Consider the following 17,759-nt stretch of genomic DNA (forward strand, 5'->3'; position numbering starts at 1 on the left):
CTGGTTCCTCCCTCTTCAATCCCTCCTTATAGCTGATCAGTTATCATGTCTTGTGACTTCTAAACGCCATCATTTCCACTCACTGGCTATCACTCCATTTTAATCCATTATCACAGGGTGCTGGAATTATTTCAATAGCCACTCTGTGCCCGACTCCACTTCCTCTCTCCTTGAGTGATACTGGAAGTCTTTAAGAAAAGCCATATGATGTAACATGGTGCTAGATAAGAAAGGTAACTTAATATTATGGAAGATGAAGTGGAGAAGGGAGAAGGGAGGGTGAAGCCCTGAAGCCCTAAATTATAGCAACGGCGATAGAGAAGATGCATGAAAAAGCGTAAAGTCGACTGAACAAGTGGAGCTGGGAGGGCTTACATCTAATATCCTGTACTCTACTCCCATAAATTAAGTACGTCAAGTGAATTTTTGTTAAGCGAGTCAAACCCGTGCCTCTGTAAGAATTGTCACGCTCATAGAGAGCCAACCAGCCTCCACCATCCAGATGGCGGATCCCAGATTGGCCGCCAGAGTGTCAGGGAGTGGGCCTCTCTAGCTACTGTCTCTATGGTTCGCAGAATATCCAGTTCGGGGGTTTGACCGGGCCGGCGTTAGTGCGTGCGCGAGCTCTGGCGCGTGCCCGCTCTCCCGCAACTGCCAGAAGCCCGGGGTGGGAGGGGTGGGTCTGGGAACGTTGCGGCGGCGGCCGCCGCGGCCCCAGCCCCCAGGGCTATTCCCGGGCCGAGTTTGCGCCGGGGACTCTTCCGTCGTCTCCTCAGGCGGCGCTCACCCGGCCCTAGATGGTGGGTCCGGAGGATGCAGGAGCCTGTTCGGGAAGAAACCCCAAGTTGCTCCCGCTGCCGGCGCCGGAGCCCGTGGGCCAGGACAGGAAGATGATCCGGGCCACGGGCGGCTTCGGCGGAGGCGTCGGCGCTGTGGAGCTGCCGGTGGAGGAGGAAGAGGAGAAGGAGACGCCGCCTCAGCAGCTCCTTCGGCGCTACCTCGCGGCGGCCGGGGGACAGCTGGAGCCGGGGCTGTGCTACTGTCCACTTCCCGCTGGCCAACCCCGCGCGCCGCCGCCCCCGGCAGCCCCGCGCTCGGACGCCTGCCCGCGGGACTCAGGCTCCAAGCACCGAGGCGCGGAGGCGGCGGATGCCCGTGCGCCGCGGCACAGAGGCATGACCAACGGGGATTCGGGCTTTCTGCCGGGCCAGGACTGTCGCGACCTGGAGGAGCCTCGAGAGCTGGCCCGCGCGGGCGGCAGGGACCCGCGCCACCGCCGCCTCCCCCCGGAGGGGCCTGGCGACGAGGGCGCGGACGGTGAGGGCAGTCCGTCCGACTGGGCCGCGCCACTCGAGCATCCGCTGCGGAGCTGCTGCCTGGCGGCGGCGGACGCCGACAAGTCCCAGGGTGCGAGCAGCGGCTCGGGGGGCAGCCCGGCCAGCGACAGCAGCAGTAGCGAGGACTTGGAGCGGCCGGGAGCCGGCGCTGGGGGTCCACAGGAGGGCTCGTTGGCCGCCGCCCCCGCCGAGAGGACTAGCTCGGGCGCGGAGCCGCGCCCCGGCGTCTCGGACGTTCACGTGAACTCTCGGAACACGTTCGAGGTGAGCCGCGACCACCTGCCCCCAGCCGGGCCGCCGGTGCCCGCGCCCGCCGCGGAGCAGGGCGCCGCGGGGACCTCGGCCCGGGCTCGACGGAGCGGCGGTTTCGCCGACTTCTTCGCCAGGTACAGCGCAGGCTGCGCCGGGGCTCGGGGAGGGTTAGGGGTCGCGACGGGGACCGGGGCCAGGGCGGAGGTCGAGGCCAGGAACTGGCCGAGAGCGGCTTGGGGGCCGTCTCCGCGCGGGCTCTTGCTGGCGTCAGGACTTAGCTTTGATTTGTCACCCGCAAAGAGGAACTGGGTCTGCATTGTGTTGTGTGTAGGAGAAGTTGCCAACTTTGTGGGGAGCGAATCTCTCTCCCTGTGGGCTGGAGGCTATACCTGTTGTTGACACCTGGTTTCCGTGTATTCAGGCCTTGCCAGCGTGCTAAAGCCATGGCTGCAGTTTTGCTTCCTCCGGATAAGCAGACAACCTGCTCTGTTCTCGGTGTATTTTTACTGTACTACGAGGAGTAGGGTTGGGGAGTGGGGGTGAGCGCGGCGGTCTGTGTGTGCGGGTGTGGTTGTGAAAGAGAAAGGGAAGTCATTCTGCAGAGATGTCTAGTTGCGTGGAGTCTAGCTTGGGAATTCCTGAAATTAGAAGTGGTTATGTTTCATAGTGTTTAACTATTTGTTTTAACGGCCTTTATTAAAATGCAGTCAGTTTGGAATTTACAATTTGATTCCAGCCCTTAAAAAGCCAAATGGCTATGGCGCTTTATCTAGAAAATCTCTCTTCTCTACTGCCAGATAGGCCTACGCTTTTTTTCAGCAACCTTTTAGTTTTTGATGCTATTGTATTTGTGTTTTGACCTGCTATTCTTGAAATTGAGATATGGTGCTGGACATTGCAGATTTCAGAATAGGGCTTTGATAGGGATAAATAGTAAGAAATTACTCATCCTATTGCTCATTAACGAAATAGCAATTTTCCTGGAGTCAGATCTTGATATGCTTTTTTCCCCCCTTAATCTCTAGGCAAATAGGAAAGCATTCCCAACTTATAAACTCTTCCAGAGTTCTCCTGTGTTTTTGTTTCCTTTTCAGGGATCTTGATAGAAGTGAAAGAAACAAATTATACAGCTCAAGTTTTAGAGGATTATACAATTAGTGTGCATATTTGTAGACACAGGCACAATCTTCTCATTGTAATATTTTTTTCTACTTTATTATCCCTTATTTTTCCTGCTTATATAAATTCACAAATAATTTATAAAGTTTTTAAATCAAGATTGGGAAATCGTAATCTTGTGTTACTCATTGGGTAAAATATATAGTAGTGAGATCTATGTGGGTATAGTTGCAAAAACATACTTAAAGCTTATAGTGGCAGTATTCTAAAAGCTCTCAAGGTGAACTAAGTTTATACATTTGTGAACTTGTGTGGCCTTTGGGTGGTTTAGTGGTCATGTTTTGATGTCAGGTGTCAGGCAATTTTAGACTTGGAAGGGGCTTTGGAGATCACTAATTGAACCAGTATACCCAGAGTGCCTGCTTTGTGCCACCACTGGGAATAGAGATAATTTGGACACTGGTCCCTTACGTGGTGGTGGAGGGCAGGCTACTAGGGATTAAGTTTGAAGACAAATATGTATATATACATCGCAATTTATGAATAATAGGGCAAATTTATTATAATACACTTTTTCATATTAACAGTAGGCAGGAATTTTGATATAATTAAAATTTTTCTTTAATCGATTCATAGGACTTCACTAATAGTACTTCAGTTAATAAAGCTATTTGACATTCACGTAGCCATATTACTCATGTGCATCAGAGCACTGAATTTGAGTCAAAACAGGTACCATGAAGTTAATTTCTTTAAGCCCCAGTCTGTCTGTGTTTCTTTCTTTCTTTCTTTCTTTCTTTCTTTTCTTTCTTTCTTTCTTCTCTCTCTCTCTCTCTCTCTCTCTCTCTCTCTCTCTATTTATCTATTTTGAGAGTGAGCTGAGGAGGGGCAGAGAGAGAAGGAGAGAGAATCCCAGGCAGGCTTTGTGCCATCACTGCAGAGCCAGACGAGGAGCTCCAACTCAAAAACGGTAAGATCTTAACCCCAGCCGAAGTCAAGAGCCGGATGCTTAAAGGACTGAGCCACTCAGGTGCCCCTAAGTCTCGGTTTTCTTAATTGAAATCTGAATGTCAAGATTCTAGATGTCATTACTTCTTTGTATAACATTCTTGGAAAAGGGCACAGTCACATTTAACCAAAACCTTAACTGAATTCTGAACACCCCAAAGGCAGAGACTATGATACTTTCTGAATCTACAATATCTAGTAGTGGTATGAAGAACTTTGCTCAAGTTGTGTTGAATTGGAAACTTATGGATTCTTTGTCTATTATTCTCTAGGTAATTTTGAAGAGATCTTCTATTCCTGGGCAGAACGATCAGAAATTTACCTTGCCCTGACAACCTAAGAGGTTTTTTTTCCCCCCTTCGTGTGTATAATTGTCATTCTTAACTCAGAAGCTCTAGATAAGGGCTCCCTTTGGAGATATCTTGTTCTTGGATGTACTCTTGTTCTTGGGGGCAACCCCTACTGCAACTTCATTTTTTTGAGGAAGCGCACTATCTACATAAGGTGGTTTCGTTAGCTCATGGCAGAGATGGAATTAGAAGCCAGGATTCCTGATTTTCAGACCAGGTTTACATTTGATCATAATTTGTATTCACCTGTGGCTTTTTTTTTTTTTTTTTTCCCTCTCTCACCTGATTGTCCTCCATCTTTTCCTTCTTTCCACTTCCTCTCTTTTCTTGGCAAAAATCTGTCATAAATACTTATAAGGAATAGTTTCACGTTTGCTTTAAGTAAAGAGGGGAGTATTTTACAGCAGGATATCTATTACTACAGAGTTATCTTAAAGTTTTCTAAATTGACAGAAGCTTCATTGAGTAGAGTAGAAATTATGTAGGAGCTAAAGGAATTTGGTCCAGGGTGAGACTGCTCTATCCTCATCTCCTGCTTTTTCTCTCCTCCCTTCCATTCCAGGTGAGGTGAGTTGTATTTCAGTCCCTGTTGGGCACTTGCCTCAGCTTCACATGGGCATCTCTCTGTGAATTGTGACTTGACTATGGGAGCCCCACAAGTAATATTCCCTCAGATCCTTGGCCTTTTCCTGTCGGTAAATGTTTTAAAATGTTAGGTGACTACCACTATCTCTACTATCACCAACTTAGCAGTGAGAAGGAGATGAAAACTTCAAAAAATCTCATTTCCAGGTTAGCCTTCATTCTTCGAGGATCTCTTCATTACTCTTTTAAAAATAAATTTAAATTGTTTTATGGGTCCTTCAGGCAAATTCATGTCTTTTTTTTTTTTTTCAAGCTAGAATGGTTTATTTTTCAGGTAGATACAACCCTTTATAGATGTATTTTTTAAGCCATTTAATTCTCTTGCGTTTTCTTCAGATTGGCACAGTTACGGTTATTTAGAAACACACAGGTATCTGTGTCTCCAGGTAGTGCTGAGATATATATATATATATATATTTTTTTTTTTTTTTTCCACAAAGTCTTCATGTGAATTGTGAGAATTTGGTGGCCTTAAAGGGCATAGCTAATATTGAGAAGTATTGAAGACTCTTTCCTTCTTTTTAAAAAGAAAGTTGACTTTATAGATTATGAAACCTACAGATCCATGTAGCTTTTTCTAGAATTATTGACTTCTGAAACTTACTAAATGTTGTGGCAAAAACTTTTCACAAAACCCTTTTTATTACACTTAGGCTGCACTTGATCTTAGCCAAAAGGCCGAGAAGCGATCGCACTTAGGCTGAATAGTGAATACGAAAGGCTTTTTTAGTGATTTCTTTTTGTATCTATACAAACTCCATTCTCCACGATATGAAAATTATTCAGAATATATATTTTTGTTACATATGATATTGAGAATTTTAAATTCCTATAATTATAATTTTTCTTAACGTTCTCAGAAACAAGATGTACCACATTCATTTTTCACCTAGAATTTACACTCTTTGGCAAAATCATAATTCACCTAATTAACATAATTCCCAAGCCATCATAGATTTCTGTCAGGTAGGACTCTCTTATTTGTTGCACAGTGTATATTCCTCCCAGCCGACTAAAATAAAAACTACAGTGGGGCGCCTGGGTGGCTCAGTTGGTTAAGCGTCCGACTTCGGCTCAGGTCACGATCTCGCGGTCCTGTGAGTTCGAGCCCCGCGTCGGGCTCTGTGCTGACTGCTCACAGCCTGGAGCCTGTTTCAGATTCTGTGTCTCCCTCTCTCTCTGACCCTCCCCTGTTCATGCTCTGTCTCTCTCTGTCTCAAAAATAAATAAACGTTAAAAAAAATTTTTTTTAAATAAAATAAAATAACTACAGTTTCAAAACCTATTTCTCGAAAAAACTTCAACATTTTAACAAAGAGGCAAAATACCAAACTTCTGATAAGTTTTAAAAGATTTTTATAGCTCCCTAAATCAAGCTTTTCTTTTCTTTTCTTTTCTTTTTTCTTTTCTAATGTTTGTTTACTTATTTTGAGAAAGAAAGAGTGCCTGCAAGCCAGGAGCAGGGAAGGGCAGAAAGAGAGAGGGAAAGAGAATCCCAAGCAGGCTCCACACCCAGTGCTGAGCTGGTTAACAGGGGCTCAGTCTCACAACTGAGATCATGACCAGAACCAAAATCAAGGGTCGGGACTCTTAACTGACTGAGCTACCCAGGAGGTCCAGCATTTCTTTAATATAGGGGTGGTGTAATTCTGTGTAAGGAGAATGAAGGAATATCTGGATCTAAATATTACATTTTTGTTACTACACAGAGATTATAAAAGTAAACATGAAAATAATCATTTCTGTGTCTGTAATGAAACTCCTTTGGACATTGTTTATATGTTAATATAAGTAAAATGTTTGAAATTTTTAGGAAAGCTGAAAAGAATATGTAATTAATTGCTCTAGAATAAAAATAAGAGTCTTTTAAGATTTTAGAGTGTCATGAAGCAACCAGCTATATTAGACTTAGGAGCTAATGGCTCAGGAGTGTTTTTATTTGTTTCCTGTGTCTGATACCCAGCCTCTCAACTCCGTCAACTCCCCTCCCCATCTCTAAACACAAAGCACTAAATCACTGGAAATCCAGCTCTGGTTTTCAAGGATTTTACCTTAGAAATTCATGGTTTTAAGGTGGATGCTTGAAAATGTGGTAATCTGAATATAAATCAGGCATAAAATAGTGGGAAACTACAATTTTTATGAGACTAAGATAATTTTAAGTACTCAAATATTATTTTGAAGTGTGAGACTAAATCAACATTTTTAACACAATATCCCAATAACAAAGCAGATTATTACTCTTTGGTAGAAATTTTATGAACTATTAAAAATGGGCATAGAGATTTACTTTATTTTTAAAATACTTTTTATTTTAGACTAGTGTTAGATTTACAGAAAAGTTGCAAAGATAGCACAGGGAGTTCTGGTATACTCCTCACCCAGTTCCCCTTTTGTTAACATCACATTGTGGTACATTTTTCACAACTAAGAAACCAACATTTGTGTATTACTATTAATTAAACTTACATGTCATTCAGCATAGAGATACTGACTAAAAGATTTTTATTTGGTGCATAGTTGTGTTTTACTGTATAATAAACCTTTAAATTCGAAGGGACTTCAGGGATCACTTCATTCATCACTTAATATCCTACATAAAATCAACAGTGCTGTTATCAGAGAAATCTTTTATTTGCTAGATATCACCTAGTAAGGTGGTATTAATTTAATATTGGAAATGAGTTAGGCACGGTAGTGAGTTGTTCTTTTAGGGGGGTCCTAGAGCATTGATTTTTTAAGCTTTCAGTTCAAACTATTTGGGGCATGGGGCACCTGGGTGGCTCAGTTGGTTAAGCGTCCAACTTCTGCTCAGGTCATGATCTCACAGCTCATGAGTTCAAGCCCCACATCAAGCTCTGTGCTGGCAGCTCAGAACCTGGAGCCTGCTTCAGATTCTGTGTCTCCCTCTCTCTCTGCCCTTTCCCACTCATGCTCTGTCTCTCTGTCTTAAAAATAAATAAAACATCAAACTATTTGGGGCAGTATTTACAAGATTTAACAACCAGTACCTACCTATGTGCCTCTAGAAAAATATGAAATCATATTTTAATTCTACATAATTTCATATTTGTCCAAAATTATTTTTTTGTGTATTTTCTCTTCTAATTCTGTAAATATTCCTGTGACCTTTTAAGGAATTTGTTTTTATTTTACAATTTTATTTTACAATTATTTGCCCACAGTGAATTAATAAAAGAATCAGAACTAGACCAAAGATCTGATTCCTAAGATTTGAAGCTAATGTACCAATTTCTGTGAATCATGAGAAGTTTATGAACACAAACATAGCTTTTGGTGTAGTGAAAATACTATTTGAGAGATAAGAAACTTGGTTTTTGTCCTGGGTAGCTTTTGCCATTAAATAATTGTGTGACCTTGGGCAAAATAATTCTAGATTTTTTTCCTTATAATTTCTTTGGAGTAGGAGAGAGAATAGGATAATGAAGTAAATTGTAGTTAATCAACATATTGGAATTTGAGACCTTAACTTCCTGACCATGAGTTATGTCTCAAAGGTTGCCAGTGTTCTACTTGGGCAAACTAATAGCTTAATGAGTAATTCCTAACTTTTGCTATACTTCAAAATTACCTGAAAACACATTTAAAAAAATTGGATTCTCCAGAATCCACAACCCCTACCTTGTCAGATTCAGAGGACTTGCTTTCTGGCAGATGGCATATACAAACTACAGGATAGTGTAGTGATAAAAAAATGCTGGTTCTGGAATTAGATTGCCTTGGTTTGAATTAGCTTACCTAGCTGTATAATTCTGAACAAGTTACTTGACCCCTCTGGACCTTTGCCAAGTCATCCATAAAGTAAAGATAATGGTGATACCTACCTCATGAGATTGTCCATGAGATAATGTTCTAAGTGCCTTGTACTTGTTGTGTGGTATAGAGGGAAGGTTCAGATGTTGTTACTTAAACTTCATCAAGACAGCCACAGTCCCTTCCCCAGCTTCATCATTGAAATCCATTGGTTGAAAGAAAGAAAGAAAGAAAGGGATGAATGGATTTTTTTGTGTACTACCTGAAGAAACATTACACAATTTGTGTAGTAGATTTTTAAACATAATTTGTATTTGGTATTGGATGGGTGTTAAAATGGACTATAATGTAATAATCTAAAATTTTCAGAAGTCTTGAAGCTTTGACTAAAAAGCAAATCTGAGAAGGAACTGAAAGGAAGAAATGTTGAGAAAGATTAAAATATTTGTATCTTTTATTGTTTTAAGGAACTTATAGACAGGCAAAGCCAGTTTTTAAGTTAAATTCATGAAATGTTTAGCTTGGCTCACTCATACATTTCATGCTTAGTATGTTGTGGTGGGAAAGCTTTGGGAAGAGTGGAAACATTTGGAGATTTTTGAGGTGACACATCTGTTACTCATCTCTATGTGTACTGAGAAGGGAAAGTCAGTCCTTTTTGAGGCTGCATATTTCTTCCTGGGAACTCCTTTTAGCTATGCTCAGTTGTCCCCAGGTAGTTTTGAGTGATAGTTGCTTGGACCCTACTACAGTAATTCTTAAACTTTCGTGTATTTTAAAATTACCTGGAGGGAGGAGGTTGTTAAGAATTCAGATTCCTTAAGTCCCCCCCCCCCCCCCCCCCCCCCCCCCCGCCAATCCTTTGATTCACTAGATCTTTTGTGGGGCCCAGCAGGAATCCAAATATTTAACTAGGACTCCCCAGAAGGATTCTGATGCAGGTGGTTCCCAGACATAATTACAGAAATAATTGTTGATAGGCAGGCAGGCCTCCTCAGATAATAATTGAAAGAAGGTGCAACATGCATTTATAGCTCACATTACCTTATTGTTTTAAACTTGGATCATAGGTAGGTCCTCTGTAATTGGCGAGTGTAAGTACGGATACAGTAGAGAAGTATTCTGCTGACCTTCACTAGATTGAGAAGTCATCTCTGCCTGATTAAATCTTAGCTTCCTTTTTTTATTCCCCCCTTTAGTGGGAAGGGTCCTTTACTTTTATTTTATACTATGTGGAAAGCCTTGCTTGCCTGTTCTGTGAAAAGCTTTAACTTTCAAAACCTTACTCAGATCTTTTCAACATGGAGTCATAACTTTATCTCTCTTTATTTATAGCTCATCAAAAAAAAAAAAGGTGTTAATTTTCCTCCTTCTGCTGCTAGTTGTAACTCTTTTCCATGCCTTTAAGAAAAACTACTGCAGATTGCACATGGCTTATTTCCCTCTAGAATTTGCTGTTTCAGCCTTTCTTGGACTTCTTATTTCTGTGGCCAAAAGAAGAAAGAGATGGAAACCCATGTGACTGTCTGGGTTTTCAGCAGGCTCTTTCCTGCAATTAAGAGAAGTTTACCTTAGGAAACCAAACTACAGGTTGTGCTCCTAGTTAGAGCTTGTTTGAGAGTGAGCTTGATAATGTGTTTAATTTACCTTTGAATTTGGCTTTTCGATTTCTTTTTAATTTGAATTTTATTTTGGGATACATTTCTTGGCTAAAAAATATTTCCATCTGCCTGTTTCTAACCCCACAGAGATTAAAACATCTTAAGTTTGGAACTGAACATGATAGTTTTGAAATCAAATTATGTGCTATTTTCTCATATTTTCCAAAATACTGTAATGTATACCTACCCATCATACATGGGGCATTATTTACAATTTCCAAATCTGGTTTTCATCAAGAATGTTTGTAGTTATCGTCTAGTCAAGGAGGGGAAACACTTTTGTTCCCTCAAGAGAAAGGTATTCACAAACTGTAAGTTTAATTGTTTTTTGTAAGAAAAACAGAAAATGCTCATTTTTTGGCTTAAAAAATAGAAATTTATTTTCTGCGAGTTCTGTAGGTTAGAAGTCCAACATCAGCCTCAGTGGACTAAAATCATGATGTCAGCAGGGCCCCATTCTTCTCTAGAGGCTTGAGGGGGGAGGGTCCATTTCCTTCAGAAAATGTTCATATTATTTGCTTTTGAAAAACAGGACGGGTTATAAAATAAAACTGAGGATAAATACTTTGTTTCCATACTATTCCAGTTAAGGTGGTAAGAAAAAAGATAAAGAAGATTGGAAGTTGTGAAGGTGTAAGTTAGAGACAGAAGAAACTGTTAAGAGAATGAGTTTGAAGATGTATGTACAGAGAAAAATTGTTAAGGAACATACATGTCGTCGGTTGGAAGTTAGCTCTGCACTTTGGCCTCTAGGCTTAAGAGTATTACTACAGATTATGCTTATATTTATTTTTCTACTCTGCTTACCTCAATGCCTTTGTAGAAGTTTCTGGCAACTTCTTAAAGATATCTGCTATACCTCCCTCTTAACTTCCCTAGTGTTCCATCCTCTCATGGCCTCATAATAGGTCATATTGTGCAGCAGAAATATCTTTTAATGACAGCTGATATATATAAAGTTTTAATTAAGGCTCTAAAAGTTTAGGTATTAATATGATAGATTCAGATATTAGTACAATTTGGGGCACCTGGGTGACTCAGTCAGTTGAGTGTCCGACTCTTGGTTTAGGCTCAGGTCATGATCCCAGAGTTGTGGGATCGAGCCCCACATCAGACTCTGCATGGAGCCTGGAGCCTGCTTGAGATTCTCCCTTTCTCTCTCTCTCTTTTTCTATCCCTCTGCCACTCTCCCCCACTCGCACGCTCTTTTTCTCTCTGTAAAAAGTTAAAAAAAAAAAAAAAGAGAGAGAGAGAGGTGCCTGGGTGGCTCAGTAGGTTACGGCTCTGACCTCAGCTCAGGTCATGATCTCACGGTTTCGTGACTTTGAGCCCCTCATTGGGCTGTGTGCTGATAGCATGGAGCATGCTTGGGATTCTTTCTCTCTCCCTCTCTCACTGCCCCTCTCCTGATCATGCTGTCTCTCTCTCAAAAATAAGTAAATAAAAAAACTTAGAAGAGACACTTACTTTGGTCACTAGAAGGTTACTATATTGCTGGAAGATAGGTTCTATGATGGGTACCATCAGTTCAAGAAGTACTTCTAGGTTGACCTGAGCAAAAGGTCAACAAAGCAAACCAACAGTAACCACCACCTTAGAGCTAAGTGTGTTTGTCTCTTTATTCTTAGAGAGTTTAAGGCACCTGATGGATGTTGTTTAGCCTCTGCTTGATTTCTTTTACTAACAAGGTCAGTTTCCTCAAGGCAGCCTATTGAGGGTGGTATTAATTGTTAGAAGGTTCTTTATGTGGAATCACAGTGTATCTCTTTGTAATGTTTCTGGTCCTGATTTGCCCTTTAGAGCCACAAAGAATAAGTCAGGTTTTTTTGTTTTTGTTTTGTTGTTTTGTTTTGTTTTGTTTTACATAATCACCCTTCAGAAATTTAAAGATTATTTCTGAACCTCTTTTTTGTTTTTGGACCCTCTGGCCTAAGCATACATAGTTCTTACGAGTTAGTTTGCAGTTTTCTTACCATTTATTTATTCAACAAATGGTTTTCAGCCCTATTATGTATATGAGGCACTAAGGAAATTAAGCAATATTAAACTTAAGATGGGGGAGTCACATAAATCAGTACTTACACAGTACTTGATTAGTGTTATAAAAGAAGGTACAGGATGAATCAGCAGCACTGAAGGAGTGATTAACTTTGGGGTAGGAAGTTAGGAAGCTTAGGGGTAGGTAGATGAAACAAGAATGCTTGGGAATGACCGAGATTGGAATGAGGCCAACTGAAGACTGTACAGGCACACAACATGATGTGTGGAATTTATACATGAAATAGCACAGCACTTTTGGGACTGCAGATACTCAGTGTGACCGCCTTTAGTGCAGGTAAGGTAGAGTGTCAAAAACTGAGGCAAAAAGGTTGAAGCTACATTATGAGGAAGTTTATGACAGAAGTTAACAATTTGAACTTATTCCATGAAGGGTAGCAGTGCACAGGACCTTTGATGGACTTTTAAAATAAGGACAGCATGCTCAGAATTGCATTTTATTTTATTAAAAATTTTTTAACTTGATTTATTTTTGAGAGACAGTGCAAGTGGGACAGGGTTGGGGGCAGAGAGAGAGGGAAAGAGAAAGAATCCTGAGCAAGCTCCCCATTGTCAGCGCAGAGCCCGAGGTGGGGCTTGAACTCACAAACCATGAGATCATGACCTGAGCTGAAACCAAGAGTCGGACATTTAACTGACTGAGCCACCCAGGCACCTCCATTTTATTTTATTTTTTAAATGTTTATTTTTGAGTGAGTGAGAGAGAGGGCGAGAGAGCACACTTGAGCCTGAACTGGGGTGGGGCAGAGAGAGAGAGAAGGACTGATGGTCTGAATGGGCTCTCTTGCTGACAGCAGAGAGCCTGATGTGGGGCTTGAACTCACAGACTGTGAGATCATGACCTGACCCACAATCAAGAGTCAGAAGCTTAACTGACTGAGCCACCCAGGGGCCCCTCTCAATTGCATTTTAGAACACTGACTCTTGCAGCAGAGTGGCAGATGATTTGGGACTTGTGAAACCAGGGCTTGGATATACACTTGTGGTAGTTGATGTAAATAACAGTCAATCCTTGTCAGAAGGAATCACTAACAAATTGAATGACATATCTTACACACCAGTAGCCTTTTTGTGAAGCTTTAAGGGGGGAAAACTTTGAATCTGATTTTTGTTTTGAGGAAAGTGGGATGACATGAAAATGGAGAGTCAGGTGAAAAATTATGTCTATCATGTTTTATAAGGAATTTGATGAGGGGGAAAAGACCCCATAATAGCTCTTAGGCTTGTGGTTTTGCTGTCATGGATCAGAAAGGAAACAACTTCAGGGAAAACCCTGAGAGTGTAAAGTTGTAAGATGAAGACTACATCCAGTGTGCACACATGTTCTGTACATTGCTTCATAAAAGTGGATGCTGGCAGTATGCCTTTTGGCCATTTTTGAGGATTGAATGAGGTAGACGAAGTAGCGAGACTTCGTAATTACTTGTATGTGTATGTATCTCTTCTAGTAAGATACAGATTCCCTGGAGAAAGGGAACATGTCTTTCTTGCTCTTTTTTTTTTTTTTTTTTTTTTTTTTTGTGTGTCTCTGCATGGAAACATGGAGCCTTGTATGTATAGGAACACAAGGATTTATTGGATTAAATACTGTTTAAAATGTATAAGAATGTAATACAGTTAAATGTCTGGAACCTTTGAAGTGGTCACTCTGGGAGGCTCCCCACTTGTTACTTTAATAGGTATCATTTCTCAAAGTATTTTGGTGCCTGTCTTCGGGGAGATGTTTCTGTAGGAGAGAAACCAGTTGGGCAATGTAGGATGGGACTGAAGAACTGAATGTTGGAGGGGAGTCAAAGCTAAAATACATTAGGAAGCCAACCAAGCAAATTCAGTTGTACATTAACTGTACTGGAAGAAGTACTCTAACTAATATCCTAGTATAATAGATTTATCCCCAAGCAGATAGTTAGACATAATATGTGAATAGTTGAGGTTTGTACAAACAGGCATAAATGATTTCACTTTCATATTCTTTTCAAGGATTAAGTAAAGTCAGAGAGACTTGGGGTCTACCAACCCTTAAATTTGGTTATCTTGGGTAGATCTGGCTATATCAGTTTAATTTTGGTGGAGCCTAAAACTCTTGTTACTTACCACTGGGTTTGCAAAACAGTCCATATTTTAAAGGACTAACTTTTATATAGATTATGAAAAAATCTATAGTACACCGGCTATAACTGACAGTGTTACAATGTAAAAGAAATGTGAAACTCTGATAAATGTTGCCTTTATGATGTTGCAAGTTTTGAAATATCCTTTATATTTTTTCCACTTGTGAGGTAAATCATTTTCTTTAGCTTTTCTTTTTTTTTTTTTTTTTTTAACATTTATTTATTATTGAGAGACAGAGACATAGAGTGTGAGCAGGGGAGGGGTGGAGAGAGGGAAGACACAGAATCTGAAGCAGGCTCCAGGCTCTGAGCTGTCAGCACAGAGCCCGACACGGGGCTCGAACTCACAAACCGCGAGATCATGACCTGAGCCGAAGTCGGTTGCCCAGCCAACTGAGCCACCCAGGCGCCCCTTCTTTAGCTTTTCTGCCTAGCAAAACAAATTATTCTCAATTTCAGTAGAACTAGATGTATCACTCTTTTATATTTTTGATCTTTTATTGATAGCAAACACATTCATCTTTTATCATTTTATTCATTATTCATTCTTTATTCATTCTTTATTCATTCTTAAGAAACCATACTAAATAATATTTGTTTACTGTCACACATTTGTCTATTATTAGCCTGCATTTTAGATTTGCTAAAACTTAAAACCAGCTCATGTAGAGTAAATAGCTTTCAATATAAACAGTTTTGTATTTTCTTTAAAAAGCTTTAAACAGTGAAATTTAGTTTTCTGTTTAATATTTTTAATTCCAGACATAGCCAGAAAAAAAATAAAAGTGAATCTCCTTGAAATAGTTCTTACTTTACAAAGTTGTGTGGTTTAGATACAGTTTTTGGTTTGGCATACTTATTAATACTGAAAGATGTGGGTTTAGTCTGTTAATTAAACTGGTGACCATGTTTTAAGAACTGATAACTGGAAGTTTAGTTTTAGAAACCTGTTAAAATTTTATTATAGTGAAATACATATAAAATTTACCATCGGTAACATTTGATGTGTTCATGCTGTTGTGCGGGCATCACAACTGTTTAGTTCCAAAACATTTCATTACTCAGAAAGGAAATTCCATGTCCATTAGCAGTCACTCCACTCCCTTCTCCCCCCAAGTCCCTGGCAACCACTAATCTATGTCCTTAGTGGGTTTGTGTATTATGAATATTTTGTATAAATGAAATCATATATGGCCTTTTGTGTCTTCTTTCACTCAGCATAATGTTTTCAGGACCCATCCATGTTGTAGTGTGTATCAGTACATAGTTTTGATGGCTGAATAGTATTCCACTATGTGGATATATCACATTTTGTTTATCCACTTATCCATTGACAGACATTTGGGTTGTTTTCACCTTTTGGTTTTTATGAATAGTGTGAACATTTGTGCGCAAGTTTTTTGTTTTTGTTTGTTTTTAATACCTCTCAAGTTATTTTGGGTGTTATATCTAGGAGTGGAATTGTTGGGTCATATTCTAAATGTTTAACGTATTGAGGAACAGCCAGTTGTTTTCACCAGCAGCTGCACCATTTTACATTCCCACCAGCTGTGTACAAGGATTCCACTTAATCACCTCCTCTCCCAACGCCTATCATTTTCCTTTTTTTTTTTCTTTTTCTAGTTATAGCCATCCTAGTGAGTATGGAATAGTATCTTATGGTGGTTTTGCGTTTCCCCAATGGCTAATGATGTTGAGCATATTTTCATGTGCTTGTTGAACATTTGTGTATCTTCTTTGGAGAAATGTTTATCAAATCTTTTGTCCATTAAAAACATTTCTTTAATGGTTATTTATTTTTGAGAGGGAGGGGGAGGGGCAGAGAGAGAGGGAGACACAGAGTCTGAAGCAGGCTCCAGGGTCTGAGCTGTCAGTACAGAGCCCGACGTGGGGTCCGAACCCGTGATCTGAGCCAAAGTCTGACACTTAACTGAATGAACCACCCAGGTGCCCCACTTTTGCCCATTTTAATTGGGCTGTTTGTAGTTTTGTTGTTGAGCTATATGAGTTCTTTATATACTCTGGATACTAGCCCTTTATTACATGTTGGTAATTTGGAAATGTGTCCTCCTATGGCTTGTCTTTACACTTTCTTGATAGTATCATTTGATGTACAAAAGTAGAAACTTTTTAGATTGGCTATATTGCACTTCTGTGTAACCAACTTAGTTTGTACTTAGGGGAAATAAAATATGTATATAAGCTATCTAGAGCATAGAGACCGGAAAGTACAGAATGTATGAAAAAGTATAGAGTTTGGCTCATATGTTAGGGTTATTTTCTGCAGTTTTAAGGAACAGAAGCCCACCTAAACTACCTTAAATGAAGGAAGGTTTATTACAGGCATGTAATAGGCATCTTGTGGATATTTTGGAAATTAGAAATAAAATATATCTGGACTATATAGAGTGCCTGAAACAGTGGTTTCTCGGCTTTTCAAGGGATGGTTTTTCTCATCTCTTTTCTGTCTCCTGGTTGTTCGATGCATGGTTTCCACCTGCAAAAACCCTATAAAGCTATCTCAGCTCTCTCTACCTGATTATCAGTTCATGCATCTTCCAGCCTTCGACTGACTCAATCTCTAAGTCTTCTATTTAAAAATCCTGGGAGGGGGCGCCTGGGTGGCTCAGTCAGTTAAGCTTCTGACTCTTGGTTTTGGCTCATGTCACTATCTCATGGTTTGTGGAATTGAGCCCCCCATTGGGCTCTGTGTTGGCAGTGTGGAGCCTGCTTGGGATACTCTGTCTTCCTGTCTCTCTGCCCCTCCACCACTCACGCTGTCTCTCTCTCTCTCCAAATAAATAAATACATTTTTTTAAAAAAAATCCTGGGAATCTGATTGTCTCAGCCTATGAATGAATTTGTTCCTATTTTATCAGAGTGCAGTCTAATCAGCACTGAAGGGCAAGGCCATATGATACAAATGCAGTCACATTGGGCTACTGCTTCAGCAGGGATTGGTGCAAATGCACAAAGAAGTGGGAGCAGGTCGCAGGTATGCTGCAGCTACATATGTTTTTCTTACTTGTGGAAATAATAGTGGGAACTAATGATGGAAAGATTATATGGGTACAAGTGGTGAATAGATTTTAATACTAGGATGAAGAATTAAAATTTTTCCATAGACATTAGGGACTGTTGAGGATTTGGGGGCAAGGAAATAAAATGATCTGTTCTTTCCTATTCATACTTTGGAGTTTATCCTAGCCAGAATGAGTTGTCATTCTCCTCTCTAATTTCTGTTTGCCTGAATCCTCCCTTGTTCATTCAACAAGCATATTTGGACACCAACTCTATTCCAGGAAAGAAAGGAGCTAGAATAAGGCCTTTCTGGTAAAGTCAGTGATGATCATATTGTGGACATAAATTGAAAGGCTATGATGTGATACTAGCAGGGAGCATGAGATGGGGGAGACAAGATTTACTTCTCTTCACTGAGTCTGG

General features: G+C 40.5%; 1 protein-coding gene across 5 annotated transcripts in view; it reads left to right on the forward strand.

The window, feature by feature from the left end:
- The first annotated feature begins 711 nt into the window (after positions 1-711).
- Positions 712-17,759, forward strand: part of TBC1D12 (TBC1 domain family member 12) — a 99,890-nt gene continuing 82,842 nt past the window's right edge. For 2 of the 5 annotated variants that reach the window (XR_006194396.1, XM_042908009.1), the window contains exon 1: positions 712-1,723. Coding sequence is in view for 1 of the 5 variants with exons in the window: in XM_042908009.1 (XP_042763943.1) it covers positions 798-1,723 (926 nt within the window). In the remaining 4 variants the exon portion in view is untranslated. The remainder of the gene's footprint in view (positions 1,724-17,759) is intronic. The other 3 variants (XM_042908012.1, XM_042908011.1, XM_042908010.1) reach the window with 3 other exon arrangements.

This window comes from Panthera leo, chromosome D2, assembly GCF_018350215.1.
Source record: "Panthera leo isolate Ple1 chromosome D2, P.leo_Ple1_pat1.1, whole genome shotgun sequence".
In the NCBI taxonomy this organism is placed as follows: Eukaryota; Metazoa; Chordata; class Mammalia; order Carnivora; family Felidae; genus Panthera; species Panthera leo.